This window comes from Schistocerca nitens, chromosome 2 (assembly GCF_023898315.1).
Source record: "Schistocerca nitens isolate TAMUIC-IGC-003100 chromosome 2, iqSchNite1.1, whole genome shotgun sequence".
Lineage (NCBI taxonomy): Eukaryota > Metazoa > Arthropoda > Insecta > Orthoptera > Acrididae > Schistocerca > Schistocerca nitens.
Genome location: NC_064615.1, coordinates 146,803,572 through 146,821,215, shown reverse-complemented (window position 1 = coordinate 146,821,215; position 17,644 = coordinate 146,803,572). Strand labels below are relative to the sequence as shown.

Below are 17,644 nucleotides of genomic sequence, written 5' to 3'. Positions count from 1 at the left end.
TTTTAAACATCAACCTACTCTCCACCACTACTAAATTGTGATATGACTTTGTTTCCCCTGCTGGGTAAGCCTTACAATCCAGTATCTGATTTCGGAATCTCTGCCTGTCCATTATGTGATCTTCCCGTATCACCTGCCCTTTTCCAAGTATGCTTCCTCCTCTTGTGGTTCTTGATAGAGTATTCGCTATTACAAGCTGAAATTTCTTACAAAACATAATTAATCTTTCTCCTCTCTCATTTATTGTCCCAAGCCCATGTTCTCCTGTTACCTTTTCTTCCACTCCTTCGCCTGCAATTGCGTTCCAGTCGCCTATGACTAGTAGATTTTGATGTCCTTTTACGTACTGTATTACCTTTTCAGTATCCTCATATACTTCCTCTATCTCTATCTCTACTTTTAATTCATGTGAATCCCTAAAATAAGTTTTATTTTGATTCTGAAACACTGTACTTAGTACACATGTTCGTCTTTGCATGTTACGTCTTAATATCTCCCTGACTTGCCTCTCCGCTTGCTCAGTATACAGACAATGGCATCGTAGGCAGCCTGTAATCCAGTCGTAATCCCTTCCCAACTATGGATTTTGTAAATTTGCTGTTACCCAATGAATTATAATATTTTTTTTAGTCCAGATATAGAGTACACAAAACAATATAAATGTTTTCTTGTTGAATGATTCTTTGTTACGTTCTATTACACTTCACTGACGCAGTATATAAACTACTGTATAAATAAATAGGGTGTTCCAGGAAGAATGGTAAGTTTCAGGGATATTCGAAGCACGGTATTCTAGTAAACATGGGCCTTGAATGGTTACTTAGACCAATGAACATGTCTTTATCTTCGATACTGTGAAACAAGTCTCTTCTAATGTGACCTTTTTGCTTTTCTTCGGAGGAGTTAGTACGGTCTAAAAAAGAAAAAAACTGTCCAATAAACATGGGCTCTAAAATGCATACCTTAAGAGCTATGAAGACTTGTTCAGTAGAAGACACGTGTTTGACGGTAGTAAAATGGACTAGCGCTCATAGCTCTTAAGGTATACATTTCAGTACCTATGTTTATTGAATGTTTTTCTTATTTTGGTTCATACTGGTGCTCCTCAAAACATGGAAAGCAAAGACCTTACCGCAGAAAAGATTTGTTTCATAGTATAGAAGATGAAGCACTCATATGTCTTCTGGTATGCATAGAGACCACGTTCATCAGACATTTCTGGTTAGAATGGTCATTCCTGTCATATTCCTATGTACTGAACACTCTTCGTGGGACACCCTGTGTAGATTCCAACAAAATCAGATCTGAATGCCCTGAACCAACCTGCAGAAAGTTGTGTTGACCCTGGCCGCCACTGACCTTCTTGGCAAATTCCAGCAGTATTCGCGTCTCCATGCCGTCCTGTGTGCCCGTGGAGTCCTCCAGCACAGCGTACGGCGGGTAGTGGAAGGTGGCGAAGGCCAGCTCGCGCCCCTTGAGGTCGGCCAGCTTGTCTGGGAAGAGGTCGGCGTCCGACGGCACGATGCCGCAGCCTTGCACCCACCGGGCCAGCACCAACTCTTCCCGCCACGTTCGGCGACCGGTGAACCTCAGCGTCACCAACTCGAAACTAGCAGGGAAGAATGTACATGACATCCTTCAGTAAGATATTACATACCAGGCGGTTGCAATTAAAGTGCAGCTGCCCGCAGACGTTCAGTGTGGACTGTAATTATCGTATGACAGCGAAACTTGGTAGTTCTAATTCTTGGCCACCAGGTGCTAATACGGCGCTTTACAGCAACTCGTCGACATCTTGGGTTCAATAACCAATAAAGTACGTGGTGGTGAATAATAAAATCAACATAATGTCTTTCTTACTTGGTTGAACTTTTTTGCTCAAGTCCTATTGCTAATCCATTACATATGGAAACATTTCTGCACGTCTTTCGTGCATTCACAGCAACAGATTTGCATCTGCTGGTCAAAATTGGAACTAATTATTCCGATGTACATCGATTTCGCATTAACGCATTAGAATATCTACCGACTTTCGCTGCCACATTATAATTGCAGCCCACACTGGATCTCTCTGAGAAGGTGCTCTTTCATTATAACCACCCGGTATTATCTATACTATCTGCTTGCCAATGAAAAAAATAGAGAGAAAATTTATCTGCAGTTTACTGCAGTAATCCACATCCAGGTAAAATGAATTACTAGACAAAGAGGGACGTAACATATACGTTATTTATCAAACAGATATCTAGAATGGCTTGTATTTTGAAGATAAGGGCAGTCAACACGAACAATCTCAAATATATACAATTAACCACTGAGCAGCTTTTCATTGTGAGCTTATGCGTTTCCAGCTCATACTGTAGCAATTGTATCTATTCTTTGATACATCTCAGATGGCGTGCTTTCAACGGCTGTAGTCAGTAGGCTGGTACACACTAACAGTTTTCCTCACTGTGCACCAAATCTAAGCCTCTAAACCAAGTAACCGACGTGAGATAGTGTCCGTGAAATACGTTTCACAAATACAGCACAGAACATTTTCGCACCAACTACTCCGCAAGGTAGCTTTAGTCAGCCACTCATGTTGTAGGTTATCGTCTGTTCGTAGGCAAGTGTTATTAATACGGCCCTGGGAAATGGGAGCTGGGGCTGCAGATAATTCGCGCAGTAAAACACAGTTCCGGAAGATATGCCTTCGTGTTTGCCTAACCCAACCTTGGCCAGCAATGTAGCCGGAGCTCTCCCAAATCTACAAAGTTTGGATCATTATGGGGAACCCCTTCCTCCACTCCCCAAACCGGCTCAAGAACGTTGACCATCTAGCGCGCCATTTGGAGTGAATTTAGCACAATATCCCTCGCAGGACATCCAATAACTCTTTCAGTCAATGCGGTAAGGGCCAGAAGCGGACCCACGCGTTATTGACTCAATTCGTGAAGCTCTTTCTCTTCAATAAACCATCCAGTTTTCCTTAAACTGTAATCAGTTGTTTGTCTGTATATGTACATCATATCTATCGACGTCCGTCCCATTCGGAAAATGCCTTCCTGGTGCCTCACATTTTTTGTCTTCTCAAAGCCGCAACTGAACAGCTATCTTTGCTAGCTCGTGCATATCCATCTCATGCAGGTGCAATGGTACCTTTCCTCTGATGAAATGTTTTCTACGAACATTGTCTATAAGATCAGACCATCTGACAGTAATACTCACGGTGCGCAGTACGTATGTCTCTTAATCCTACCAACGATCTGGAACAGAGTCAGTAGAATGTGATCCAGGAATGTAGCAAAGAACATCTTGCCCATCATATAGTCCGGAAGGTAGCGTTAGTCAATCACTCATATTGCAGACAGTTAGTCTGTTCCGACGCAAGAGCAATTTCTAATGCCCTGGAAAATGGGCATTGGGGTTACAGATACAATGTGGAAAGTAAGAAATACTTTCTTAGGGTACACTCTAGGGAAGTGAGCCTACAACTAATTAATATAATGAACGTTTACAAATATTTGAATGTAATAAAGTTAACGGCAGTTAAGTGAACGAACGTGGTTAACAGTCTTACCGTTCTTAGATATTTTGTGGGCTTAGTTAGTCCACGCCTATCGTATTGTGCAGGCCGGGAGGGCAGGCCTTTGTAGTGGGCAGTGGAAACGGACGGCAGAGGTTAGGAAACCAGTAGTTTAAAAAAATGGCTCTAAGCACTATGGAACTTAACAGCTGAGGTCAACAGCCCCCTAGACTTAGAACTACCTAAACCTAAATAACCTAAGGACATCACACACATCCGTGCCCGAGACAGGATTCGAACCTGCGACCGTAGTAGCAGCGCGGTTCCGGACAGTAGCGCCAGTAGTTCACCACCCGAAGCAGTAGTGCAGTGAGTGGATACCTAGCAGTCGACGGAGGTATCGTCATGGAAACCTTACTGCTAAAGCGTTCATGTGTTCTTCATCATCTACAATAATCGTGATGATACTTGGAGAAGACAGTATCCCCTAGTCGTAAGTGACTGGTGACCTGCCAGTGCGTGCTGCTGTCAGCAGACGGTCCGGCGGCGTGGAGTGTCGTGGGACCAGTGGAGTAATGACCGCAGCGATTCGGTGAGCTTGCTGATCACAGCAGAAGGTGGCAGCCCACAATACGAGCTAGGGGTTGCACAGCTTCACACGACGGAGCATACTTAAGCGTGCACGATCACGTCATGGACCCAGCATGAATACGACGACTTGCAGAAACAGCAGCAGCAGTGTCTGCCCATACGAGCAGAGGCAGGCAGCAACGAGTTCGCCTGTGCAAGAGAACAGTAGGTCACCAGGTGGCCTCCCGATCGGAAGGCATTAAGTCCACAGCATTAGTATTACCACGAGCAGTACTGACACAGCTAGCAGCAGCAGATTCCAGAGGTGGAGACTGGTTGATCCATATCGACTCGCATACTTACATATCATTGTAGATCCCCCCTAGGAACTGTTGTCTGGCGGACTTCAGTCCTTTCCGCTGGACATGAGGAGTATTTGTACGTGTCTAGACTATCCTCATTTCTAAACCATTGGCTTCTGTCACGTAAGAAATAAGAGAACCACAGCTCGGATATGAAACAAGAACGTCACTAACGCCTCAGTAGCTCTGTCTTCCTGCTGCATCAGTTGTACAATGTGGGTTGTAATTATTGTATTGTAGCAACATTTGGTTCATATTCTAATCTGTTAAAGCGGAACCAATTACGCTGGAAAAATTTGAGTTCCAATTTTGGCCACAAGGTCCATATCTGGCGCTCTGAATCCAAGAAAGACGTATAGAAATGTTTCCATATGTAGTGGATTGGGAACGGTAAGTGGACAGAAAAGACCAAACAAGTGAGAAAGGCATAAAGCTTTTTCTATTATTAACCACGGATTACACAATTTGTTCGACATGAACACCAGAGAAGTCGACTAGATGCTGCGTCGGTAAAACGACGTGATCAACAGTTGCTCGCAGCAGTTTCGGTGGACTCTCAGCAGCATGTTGCTGTATACTGGCCCTCAGGCCCGGGTGAGACCAATGATACAACCGGTAAAGGCGTTCTTTTAGCTATTCCTAGAGCCAAAAGTTTTGTGTATTCAGATATGGTGATCTTGCAGGCCATGAATTAGGAAAATCTCTGGAGATAACACTTTCGTGAACGGTCGCTTTAAGCAGAACATTCACTGAGCGAACGACGTGAGATGCTGACATACCTCATTGAAAACAGAGGTTACTACACCGTTGCGCTCTTCCAAAGCAGGAAACTCACGTTATGTAGTGAAGTCTCCATAAAGTGTAGGAGTGAGGACAGCCCCTCTGTGGACACTCTCTTCAAAGAAGAAGTCGGTTTAATAGTACCAAAAGTTCGAAATTTATGTGTACTCACTAAACCCTTTAGTGTAAAACGTGCCACGTCATTCGGCAGAATATTTCCCGACCACGTATCATCAACTTCTGTCGGTGCAAGAAACCGTAGAGCAAATTCATAAAGTTCCTGTGGATGCTGAGCTTTCAGTTGCTGCTCTGTCTCGAGCACCAGTGTAAAACAGTCCGTGAAACTTTCCGTGCTGTTCACCACGCGATGGACGATTCTTGTGACATTTGACGAGCACTAGCAGTAGCCGGGGCACGTGCTGCATGATCAGTTACCACAACAGCCACCTTATTAATAACTTCCACCGGGTCAGGACACTTTCCTCCTGCAGGTACCACACCAAGCTCACTCTGTTTTTCAGTTTCATGATCGTCTTCTTTAAAACCAATTAATGACATCGGGCCCTTCCTCAGACCTTTCAGAGGGCGATACTCTCTCAATACAGCACTGTTATTGCTGCCGTTCACATAAAACAGATTCGGTAACAGCAAACGATTTATCTTCCCGATAGCCATTCTGTTCACTCATGTTATGGCTTTGTCAAGTGACAGCGTGGATCTCGTACCCTCATGTAAAGCAGTGAACAGCGCCAGTTTTTCACTTTGGTGTCAAAAATTAGTATTAATTTTTTTCTAGCGTAAATCGGTTACGGATCAACGCCTTACCGTGTCTACAAATTTCGCTCCCGATACCATAGTTAGAGCCCACATTGTACCTTCGTAAGTAGCTGCACTTTCTTTGTAACCACTATGTATTACGCCTCTGGTACCTCCGCTTGGCCAGAGCATGGTAACAGCTTAGACGCTTTGGGAGGCAGTATTTGCCACATCAGAACCTAGCCGCTGATGTAACTTCGCTTGAGCGGTCCGAACTGACCGACCTCCACGGTGTCTTGCATTGGCCATCGAAGGTGTCTCAGTTTTACTTATCTGTGCTCAGTAAATTATTAGCGGAAGAACGGTATTGCAGGTGTATTACCATAGACTACATTTGTAACTTTGTCCGGAAATTATATGACAGTTCATCATATACGAATAGTGTTTCCACTGTAATTAAGTTATTAGCAAAGAAATGCTACTCATTCCAAAATAAATATGTGAGCTGCAGCAGAAACCCATCGCTGCTGTATTGGGACGAGTCAGCACTACAATTATGTCTGCTGGTACTAGTCTGCTGATAGGTACTAGGAAATAGTGTCAACTCTTTCACGGAAAGATAAATTGACATTTATCACTCGTATCGAAAAAATTGGAAGGAACCAGTTGTTTCCTGAACATGGTCCAATAAACCGAAAACTAGTTAGAAATAATCAGTAGAACAAACACAGTTTACTTGTTATTCAACCTTAAATATGGAACTTTTCTATTGAGAAATGACGGAAGAATCCATAAGTAAGGAACTATTTCTGATTTCCAAGCGATCATACACTATGTGGTATCACATTGTCGTAGCATTGAGGAAACAAGCATACAACACCATCTTCGTCCCTTTAGATTTGTACACTTTCAAAAGAAGTGGAGTCGCAAGTGCGCTTATCATCTTCATATAATCTGAAATCATCAATTTCGGTAAATATGCACCGTTGGCATCACATATAGATTGCCTGTTTTGCCACGCACTTTTTGTGCACGTTTACGGAAGGGAGTCCATGAGTACTATCCGAAATCAATGGTGATAAAGATCACCGTTTAGGTCAAAGTTGATATCGTATCACTTATAGCTTGATACTGATTAATTTCTACATGAAGAAAATAATATGTTTACCATCTTTTGACTGAATGCAGTCACCGTCGCATGTTAAGTTCGCCTGATGGCACTGTCGCACTCACAAATGGGCATGTAATTTTCCATACAAATAGGTGGCTGCATGGCGGTAACCTATGCGAAAATTGCAAATTGGAAGTCTAAGTAACCTAAACCAATCGCAGTTTCGAAATCAAGCGAAGACCTGCCTCTCTACTCACCACGCCATGAAATACTGAAGACGTTAATTCTCAATCGCATCGAAGATGGCATTGACAAAATAAGCCCAATCGAGCAGGATGGCTTCAGAAAAAGTCCCAGCTGATGCAGTCGGGTGCTAACATTTGTAGCATTAGCAAATTAATGGTTTTAGAGAGGCAGCAAATCGGATGCTAATTTCGGGATCTGATGCCAGCTTACGGTGAAGTATGGGGAGGAAGTATGGTGCGAAAGTTTGATGATGTAGTTCCGTGTCAGAAGCTAGCACGTTTACTCATTAGCGTGCTCTGATAGATACATTTTTAGTTTTTCTGATTGGAGAAACAATCAGATGGAGAAGCCGTACAATGAGCCGGCCGAAGTGGCCGCGCGGTTCTGGCGCTGCAGTCTGGAACCGCGAGACCACTACGGTCGCAGGTTCGAATCCTGCCTCGGGCATGGATGTGTGTGATGTCCTTAGGTTAGTTAGGTTTAACTAGTTCTAAGTTCTAGGGGACTAATGACCTCAGCAGTTGAGTCCCATAGTGCTCAGAGCCAAGCCGTACAATGGTCTACCTCAAAGATGAATAATGAGTCCCGTTCTGTTTAATTTTTATGCTGGCAACTTTCCAGCTACTAACTCAGAGAAAATTTAGTATGCAGATATATTTCTTATAAAAATGTCGAAACTAATGCATCAAACATTGTGAGGCAACAACACTCTCCGGTGACGTTACCGTATTGGGCGAGTCATTAGGAAAAGGTGGCTCCATCGAAGCCAAAGTAAAACAGAGGCTGAATTTTCTCCTGTTGAGAAGACCGAAGGAGCGATCTGTTCTACTTGCTAAAAACATTCAACAGTCAAAATCGCATAAATGCTCATTTACTTAAAACAATATAAAACGTTTGTCGTAAGTAAAATATTTAAAAAGCCTTTTATAATGTACTGATTTATAGCCACATGTCAATTTGGTGTGAGGTCGAACGTGAAATGAACACTTTTCATAACTAAAAGATTTCGTAAGACCTGAAGATTACACCACAGTGTGTCAAAAACCAGTTACTTTAAATAAACAAAATTTTATACGATCTGGACTGTTGAATGATTTTAGCAAACAGAGGTATCACTGTTCCTTGTTACACGGGGCACTTGATGGACTCGAAGTAGTTCAGAAATACTTCCTAAAATAACTAAGCTTTACACTCTGCCGGACATTTAAGCAGCTTGGCTCTAAATACTCTCCAGAAAACAGCAGCAGCAAATGCAGGTACTTATGAAATGCTGCACTTTCACTTGCGTATTCAGTTTCAAAATGTTGTGACCCTGAATGGGGAAACAGCACGTACAAATGAGAAAGATGTATGTCTGAATGATGCCCACGGCACTGTCATAACAGTTCTCTTTTCAGCCATAGCCTGTCCTACCCAATATTATTTCTCCAGATCTCAGAAGGAAAGCCGTCAAGCGACAAGTTCATAAGAAGACTCATCGTAAGGAAGTTCGAAATAAGATTCTCTAGAATTCGCCATCTATGTGATTGGTGTTACGCAATACAACTAACATCGATCTTCAAGTAACAGACGTTTTCACCCGCCAAGAAGTGGAAGGAACGTGTTTGAGCCCTGGTCGAAGCTAGAACGGCAAAGTAATTCAGAGTACAACGAGTAATGTTGCGGGATTTTATCTTGGCAATTGCAAATTGACGAGGCTCAACCACTCCCACACTGGCAAGGGAGTAGTGGGCTTTTTTCGTGTAAGCAGGTTCATTGTGAAAGAATTTTGGATACTTTCGGTAATAGTTGGTCTTACGGGGCAGCTGGAACTGTAAAGTCCATTTTCAAAAAGGAAGAAAACAGCAGGACAATTGCTTAACCCACAACATTTTATTGGGTACACGGCCGGTTTCGGAACTGTTACAGTTCCATTATCTGGTGTAAGAAGTAAAATCACTTAATCATTTGAGTTCATCCTCACCCCCATGGTTCCCTCACAACATTGGCGTGAGGATGTCCTCAGATGATTAAGTGATTTTATTCTTTACGCCAGATGATGGAACTGCAGCTGTTCCGAAACCGGTCGTGTACCTAATAAAAAGTTATGCATTAAGACCTGTCCTGCTGTAGTCTTCATTTTTCACAATGAACTTTCTGTAAGGAGGAACAGACAATTAGACATACGGCAGAGTGTCATATACTCTGCATTTGAAGATGATCTGAGAAGCATGCAGGCAGTGACAGAGTGTGTTGTGAAGTGCGCCAGACTGGCACTAAAGAGGGGCAAAATCTCAGGAAGGGAAGGCATCGAAATGTCGTATGGACACACATCAAATGCCATCTGCCAGAAGCCTACAAATACCTATACATTTTGCAGCTGGACATGAAGCACGAGCATGTAAAATATGTGGTAAGCGAAGAGCACACACAGAGGCAGGAAAATTTTGTAAACCAAACTGAATGGCGGCAATTCCATCAAGGCACTCTACACGCGGGATACATCCGTCATCAGATACACTTCTGGCACTGTGGACTGGAGAAAAGTAGAGTTGCGTAATCTGGACGCAAAACGAAGGAAACTCATGAAAATTCACCATGCATTCCGCTCTCTAGTGGCGTCGACGGGCTTTACTGCCCAGAAAATCACGTGGTGGAAGACTCTTGCAAGTGAGACAGCCAGTGAAAGAAGAGAAGCATGCATTGGCAGACTCTGTGAAAAGCGAAGAATCAGCTCTGAAGTCAACAACAATAACAAGCCCATCAACGTGTGGCTAACCAAGAATCAACACCGAAAGCTGTACGCCAATGCCGAACTGACAGCCTGAGCAATAACGCGTTGCGAGGGAAGTTTTTGGAGAAGATTATAAGTAAAACAGATAAAGGGAGGACGTGGTCTGGCATGGCTAACGGACTACTAAACAAGGAAACCGAAGGACTGATTGGCCGCCCGGAGTGGCCGAGCGGTTCTAGGCGCTACAGTCTGGAGCCGCGCGACCGCTACGGTCGCAGGTTCAAATCCTGCCTCGGGCATGGATGTGTGTGATGTCCTTAGGTTAGTTAGGTTTAAGTAGTTCTAAGTTCTAAGGGATTGATGATCTCCGCAGTTAAGTACCATAGTGCTCAGAGCCACTTTTTTGAAGGACTGATTTTTTATGCACAGGAAGAAGATATCAGAACTAACACCGTCTATGCTAGAACTGAGAAATCAGCAAAAGACGCAGAGTGAAGACTCCGCAAGGAAGCGGACGAAACAATTAAACGTGTTTTTTTAGTCGTTCCAAAAACATAGCTCAGAACGATTGCAAGCAGACAGTGATGTGAAGCTAAAATGGTTCAAATGGCTCTGAGCACTATGCGACTTAACATCTGAGGTCATCAGTCGCCTAGAACTTAGAACTAATTAAACCTAACTAACCTAAGGACATCACACACATCCATTCCCGAGTCAGGATCCGAACCTGCGACCGTAGCGGTCGCTCGGTTCCAGACTGTAGCGCCCAGAACCGCACGGCCACTCCGGCTGGCAGTGTTGTGAAGCGAATGGTCCACTGGTACCTATGTCAAAATCCGCCGGTGATAAAAAAAAAAAAAAAAAAAAAAAAAAAACTTACGGACCAGAAGCCAGTAAATGTGGTAGAAAACGAACATGCAAAATTACTGTGGTACTTCCGAGTTCAGACAGGTCGATTGCTGGAACATAACACGCCAGACTTCATAATTGTGGAGAAAAATAAATCTTGCACCATTAACATTGCCCTCCCAGGTTATAGAAGAATCGACGATAAAGACTTGGGATGCTTACCGGATACAACGATTTGAAAATCGAACTACAGCTACTCTGTCCGTTTTGAACAGTTGCAGTTCCGTCATCTGGCACTAAAAATAAAATCACTTCATCATCTGAGGTCATCCTCACGCCAGTGTTGTCATGGAACCATGGCGTGAAGATGAACTTAGATAATTGAGTGAAATTTGACCGAATGGTTCTCGGCACGCTACGTGCAGTTCCAAAAATCTGAGTCGGCGCTTGAAAGCGATTGTAAATGGTGAAATATCCGTGCTATACTCAGGACATACGTTCGATTCCTGCTGGTGCCAGGGATTTTACCTTGACTGGAATGGGGTGCACTCATCCTCGCGATGCCAATTGAGAAGCTGCTTCATCTACTAGTAGCGACTCCGCATCACGAAAGTGACAACGGTGGGTAGCTTGGTGTGCTGATCCCACGTCACTCCATAGCACATTCAATGATGCCATTAGAGGATTCCATGGCGGTTGGTCGGTGCCGATGGGCTCTCCATGTCTTGTGGACGGAGTTTAGGTTTTTACTGTGAATGAAGAGTGCTTACCTAACTCCATCGTCCAACAGTCTGGCCACCAGGGTGTCGGGCGCAAGCTTGATGTCTGTCAAAGCGAACAGCGAGTCCGTGTCGACAGGTTGCAGCGTGGCTGTTGGCAGCACCAGCAGGCGTCTGTTGGCGCGGCGCGTGGCACGGCGCGACGCTTTCAGCAGGGCACCGACGACGCCAGCGGCGTCGCGACAGCGCACCACGACGCCCAGGCAGTTGGCGTCCAACGCAGACACCAGCATGGCGTCGTCAGAGCCTTCCATTGTGACTCGCACTGTGGTCGTCAGCGGCGTGACCACGTCCAATAGTATGTCTGGCGAGTCCGATACTGACGCGACGCATGTGAAATTGTAGAAATATCCAGTTAGAATGTCAAGTGTCATTTCCCGGAGCATCAGGTCAAATGGGGCCGCGTCGTGCTTCATATGTAGCGCGGAATCAGCGCAATTCATCAACGCAATCGTGGAAAATACACGAATCAATCTTATATCCATAATTGCTAGCACTTCGATGAACAACCAAGTTGTTGGTTTCAGAAAGATGGTTGCACAAATTACTACAGCAGTAGGTGTGTGGTGCTAGCTCCCCAGTAATGTGGATGAATTACACAGGTGGTGACAGAATTGTGTAACCAGTAGGACATGTACGTCACTCATCTAAGCTCGTACGTTAACTTATATTTTGTAAGGAGAAGGTTCTTGCTGTCTGGTTGAAATTATATTGGCTCCTTTCTCCAGCTTTCTTTTGATCATTCTCAGAGTAAACTATCTCTCGTTGCTACGGTAACAAACGTGACAGAACGAATATATCTTACTCTCCGTGCTCGAGATCAAGGCTCCCTCTGTTTCACATTGCTTTGCTGTAATTGCTCTTCATCGTCTGTACCACGCTCAGCTGCTGCCTATTGTATCTCCTGTAAGCTACCTTTTCCGTGGCAAACCTCTCCCGTTCCGTGATGGCTATCGTTGGACCTTTATACCATCGATGAGTTGTCTCATGTCAAACGTAAACACAATTCCTGACATCGACCATATGACGTGCAAACAGATACAGCCGTGACTTAGGCGGAAGATCAAACGGCGCAGCAGTAAAATATGGAGCCGGCGGCCAAAGGCGTATTCCTTCGTGCTCCCACGCCGCGGAAGCAAGACGGCGCTCGTTTACGGAGAGCCTAAACGACTTGGATCTTTCACGCAGTAGGCGAATATAAGATCAAAGACTTGCCCAGTGTATGCTCAACGCTACCTTTAAAAGACTGAAACCCAAAACTGATTAATACAGAGCAGCGGGAAGTTGATGCAATTTTTCTTCGTGGTGATTCTGTTTCAAGAAGCTCTTACCGATGTAACATATGAAAGCTATAAATATAGGTCACCTACACAAGTAGTATGTATTCACGGCTGGCAATTTATAATGTCATAAAGCACAACATAATGAGGATGTGATGGATAAAGAAATGGTACACAAATTCTGACTCGATTTGAACCACTACCCCATTACTGCTGTTTGCATATGTAGCTAGGACTCTGTACTGTGGTAAAAACGAAGAGTATTCAATATTCAATGTTCAGTAATCATCTTCTTTTCTAAGACATATTGGCATTTCCTGATACAGTAAAATTAACTTGGCAGCTTCGTGAAATATCCGCTTGTTAAATCTTTCTTATGATTTCCATTTCTTGCCTATATTCTCTATTATTTCATTATTCGGTGTGTTACTGTCCTTTCACTCATTTCTATTCGTTATTTTATGATAAACTATATGTAGTTTTAGAACTTTTTGTTCTGGTCTTAAAAAAATTATCATGTTCAGTTATATGGTTCAGTATGTGTCCCACTTAATTTTATGGGTATGTTGAAGCGACGGTATTCTGGATAGCTCAACGGGAGAATTAAGTGTGTCAAATTAGTTGTTGAAGCACTACATATGAAACGCGCAACTATATGGATGTTTTATAGCAGTACATCCATATTTCTGTGATGTTAACATCGAAGTATAAAGGATTTCTACTATGCAGCTACCGAAGAATCAATGGACATCACTATACGTCATGTTAATAATGTTCATAGTACGTTCTGTTACACCGTTAAACTTGTTCCGGAACTGCATTTATGACGCTTGGTGACAATATAAGAATATTATCCACTGCTGGAGCAGAAGCCCAAAAGTGTTCACAGATAGACTCACATACTTTATGTCAACGATTCCTTGCTACGGAACCATGGGCCATTTTCAAAACCGCCTAGAAATCTTACAAATCGGATTTTAGGTACCAATATTCGTGTAAAATAGTCCATGCAGTGCTGCCGCTGGCATAAATACATCGTGTCTTCATCCGAAACGGAATTTCTCCTCTTAATAGAAGGTTTCTGTGAGAAACTGACATTATGTACTTGGTTCACAAATTCTAAACGCAACTGGAGTTTCTCACACTTCCAGTTCAATGTGGAACAGGTAACAACAAACATAGGTGTTTTCAGGCGAATTAATAGACACTGCGGCGCTAGAGCTATTCTCAACAGTATAATTGAAAGACTACAATGAGTACAACGCAAGTTTAATTACGAAGTTTCGTATGAAGAGACAGAAATTGGAAGCTTCAGTCTTCCGATGCTTTGTGTCTGACCATTGTCACTAACAATAATAATTATTATTATTTTAATTACAGTAATACAATGTACATCATACATCGATGTAGTACACATTACATACACTCCTGGAAATTGAAATAAGAACACCGTGAATTCATTGTCCCAGGAAGGGGAAACTTTATTGACACATTCCTGGGGTCAGATACATCACATGATCACACTGACAGAACCACAGGCACATAGACACAGGCAACAGAGCATGCACAATGTCGGCACTAGTACAGTGTATATCCACCTTTCGCAGCAATGCAGGCTGCTATTCTCCCATGGAGACGATCGTAGAGATGCTGGATGTAGTCCTGTGGAACGGCTTGCCATGCCATTTCCACCTGGCGCCTCAGTTGGACCAGCGTTCGTGCTGGACGTGCAGACCGCGTGAGACGACGCTTCATCCAGTCCCAAACATGCAATGGGGGACAGATCCGGAGATCTTGCTTGCCAGGGTAGTTGATTTACACCTTCTAGAGCACGTTGGGTGGCACGGGATACATGCGGACGTGCATTGTCCTGTTGGAACAGCAAGTTCCCTTGCCGGTCTAGCAATGGTAGAACGATGGGTTCGATGACGGTTTGGATGTACCGTGCACTATTCAGTGTCCCCTCGACGATCACCAGTGGTGTACGGCCAGTGTAGGAGATCGCTCCCCTCACCATGATGCCGGGTGTTGGCCCTGTGTGCCTCGGTCGTATGCAGTCCTGATTGTGGCGCTCACCTGCACGGCGCCAAACACGCATACGACCATCATTGGCACCAAGGCAGAAGCGACTCTCATCGCTGAAGACGACACGTCTCCATTCGTCCCTCCATTCACGCCTGTCGCGACACCACAGGAGGCGGGCTGCACAATGTTGGGGCGTGAGCGGAAGACGGCCTAACGGTGTGCGGGACCGTAGCCCAGCTTCATGGAGACGGTTGCGAATGGTCCTCGCCGATACCCCAGGAGCAACAGTGTCCCTAATTTGCTGGGAAGTGGCGGTGCGGTCCCCTACGGCACTGCGTAGGATCCTACGGTCTTGGCGTGCATCCGTGCGTCGCTGCGGTCCGGTCCCAGGTCGACGGGCACGTGCACCTTCCGCCGACCACTGGCGACAACATCGATGCACTGTGGAGACCTCACGCCCCACGTGTTGAGCAATTCGGCGGTACGTCCACCCGGCCTCCCGCATGCCCACTACACGCCCTCGCTCAAAGTCCGTCAACTGCACATACGGTTCACGTCCACGCTGTCGCGGCATGCTACAAGTGTTAAAGACTGCGATGGAGCTCCGTATGCCACGGCAAACTGGCTGACACTGACGGCGGCGGTGCACAAATGCTGCGCAGCTAGCGCCATTCGACGGCCAACACCGCGGTTCCTGGTGTGTCCGCTGTGCCGTGCGTGTGATCATTGCTTGTACAGCCCTCTCGCAGTGTCCGGAGCAAGTATAGTGGGTCTGACACACCGGTGTCAATGTGTTCTTTTTTCCATTTCCAGGAGTGTAGTTACTGATACGTTGTGCTGTCAATTAGCTCATATAATCATTGTGCTATGCACAATTAGCTCAAATGTGAGGTGAATAACGAACCAATTTCTGTTGTATTGCTGGAATTGCCTACAACCGCGAGAATTCATTTTCATGAGATATTTCATCATCTGTGACATGTACGACGCATTGTGTCGCAGATGCATGGTACAAAGGGCGAAGTTGGTGGACTACGGGAGTAAAATTTTGTTCATACATCCGCCACATTCTGTCACGCGTTGATGCCGATATTTGAAAATAAAAGATGATTTTTTATCACTTACGTATTCAGTATTACAGTCTTATACAGGGTGTTCGGAAGGCCCCGTTGCAAACTTCTTGGTCTTGTAGAGGGGAGCGAGCACATAACATTCTGAACAGGTACCTATGTCCGGAAAAGTACCGTTCCCGTGCTACAATCATTTGATAAGATGTTGCTAATGCGGCGACTTTTGCAAGTGATTCATTGGGCATTATCTAGTACATCACGTTTTTACAACTTGATTCATTGACAGCCAAAGAAAAAAGAGGGAACATAATCAGTTTTCACAAACACTCTTCCAGTTCGAATATACGACGTGTGTTTGGAGCACCACGTTCACGCCTACTAACAGTAGAGGTACCCCTTTCTTGAAGCCGTTGCGTAATTACTTCGAAAATGGTATGCGATGTAGTCGGACGTTGTGGATAAAGATCGTGATTAAGGCGACGATCAACTCTTGGATCACTGTAATCTTCGTCATACAGAAAAATTATATCAGCATATTCTAACGCTCAAAGACAAGTGAATGAAGCTCGAATCAGATCAGAGATGTAGGAAAGATGTCAAAGGACATCAGACGTAAGCACACTCTCCCCATGACTACCCTGTTGCATATGTATCTAGCAACTTGTTTTCAAACGGCTGCAGCACGGAAATGATATTTTTCCCTACATGGCTTGCTGTTCTGAATACTATGCACTCACTCTCGTCTACAAGTCCTAGAGGTTTGTAGCGGGAATTTCCGAACACCCTGTAAAACGGTGATAACACTAACGATCTTTTGAAGTGTCAAAAGCAGAATCGAGCCACTTTGTTTTCCCATCAGAAAATTTCATTTTACCCCTCATTGGTCATTATCCCTAGGTTGGGAACCACTGATCTACTGCCGCGGAAGATATTCCCTGATGCCGTAACACACGATGACAAGATCCTTTTCTGGTTAATGTTTCAAGATATTGTTTCCATCTTGGATTCTTTGGAGAACTTCATTTTTTGCCAGATCACTCTACTTACTATTACAGTATCTTTGTCTCACTCTGCGTGTCAGACACTGCCATTCTCTTCTTTACCCGCTTTCCCACAATTCGTATTGACTTCCATAGAAAGCTGTTATTTATACGTACATCCCACTGTTATATAAGAGGTTTTGGCGAGGAATTCCATCTTTGTCTATCTGCGTGTTACGTCAACCTTGCTTCGTCCCTCACGTGTTATCTTACTTCCAAGGTAGCAAAAACCCTTCACTTGTTTTGCTACGTGGTCATTAACTGTGGTGTAAAATTCCAGCCAAACTCGTTTCTGTAATTCTCCAATACTTTCACCTTTCTCAGTCCATTTTTATGCTGAGTAGACCGTTTACTTCACTCAACAGACATGCTAATTCTTTCTCAACTTCATAAAGGATAACTCGTCATCGCAGTACCTTATCATTAATAACCTGTCATCCTGAATTTTTGCACACTTCTGAAACTTTTTCATGTTCGTCATTGCTCATTTAACATGCTAACTACAGTAGATGAGAAACAGCATGCCTTTCTTTAGCGCTCTTTAATACGACCACG

General features: G+C 44.2%; 1 protein-coding gene across 1 annotated transcript in view; it reads right to left on the bottom strand.

The window, feature by feature from the left end:
* LOC126234885 (uncharacterized) overlaps window positions 1-12,048 on the bottom strand; it is a 115,603-nt gene extending 103,555 nt beyond the window's left edge. Inside the window, exons 1-2 of the mRNA XM_049943624.1 lie at window positions 11,666-12,048; window positions 1,360-1,609 (exon numbers count right to left, since the gene is read on the bottom strand). Coding sequence (XP_049799581.1) covers window positions 1,360-1,609; window positions 11,666-12,048 — 633 coding nt within the window. The remainder of the gene's footprint in view (window positions 1-1,359; window positions 1,610-11,665) is intronic.
* Between the last annotated feature and the right edge of the window lie 5,596 nt (window positions 12,049-17,644).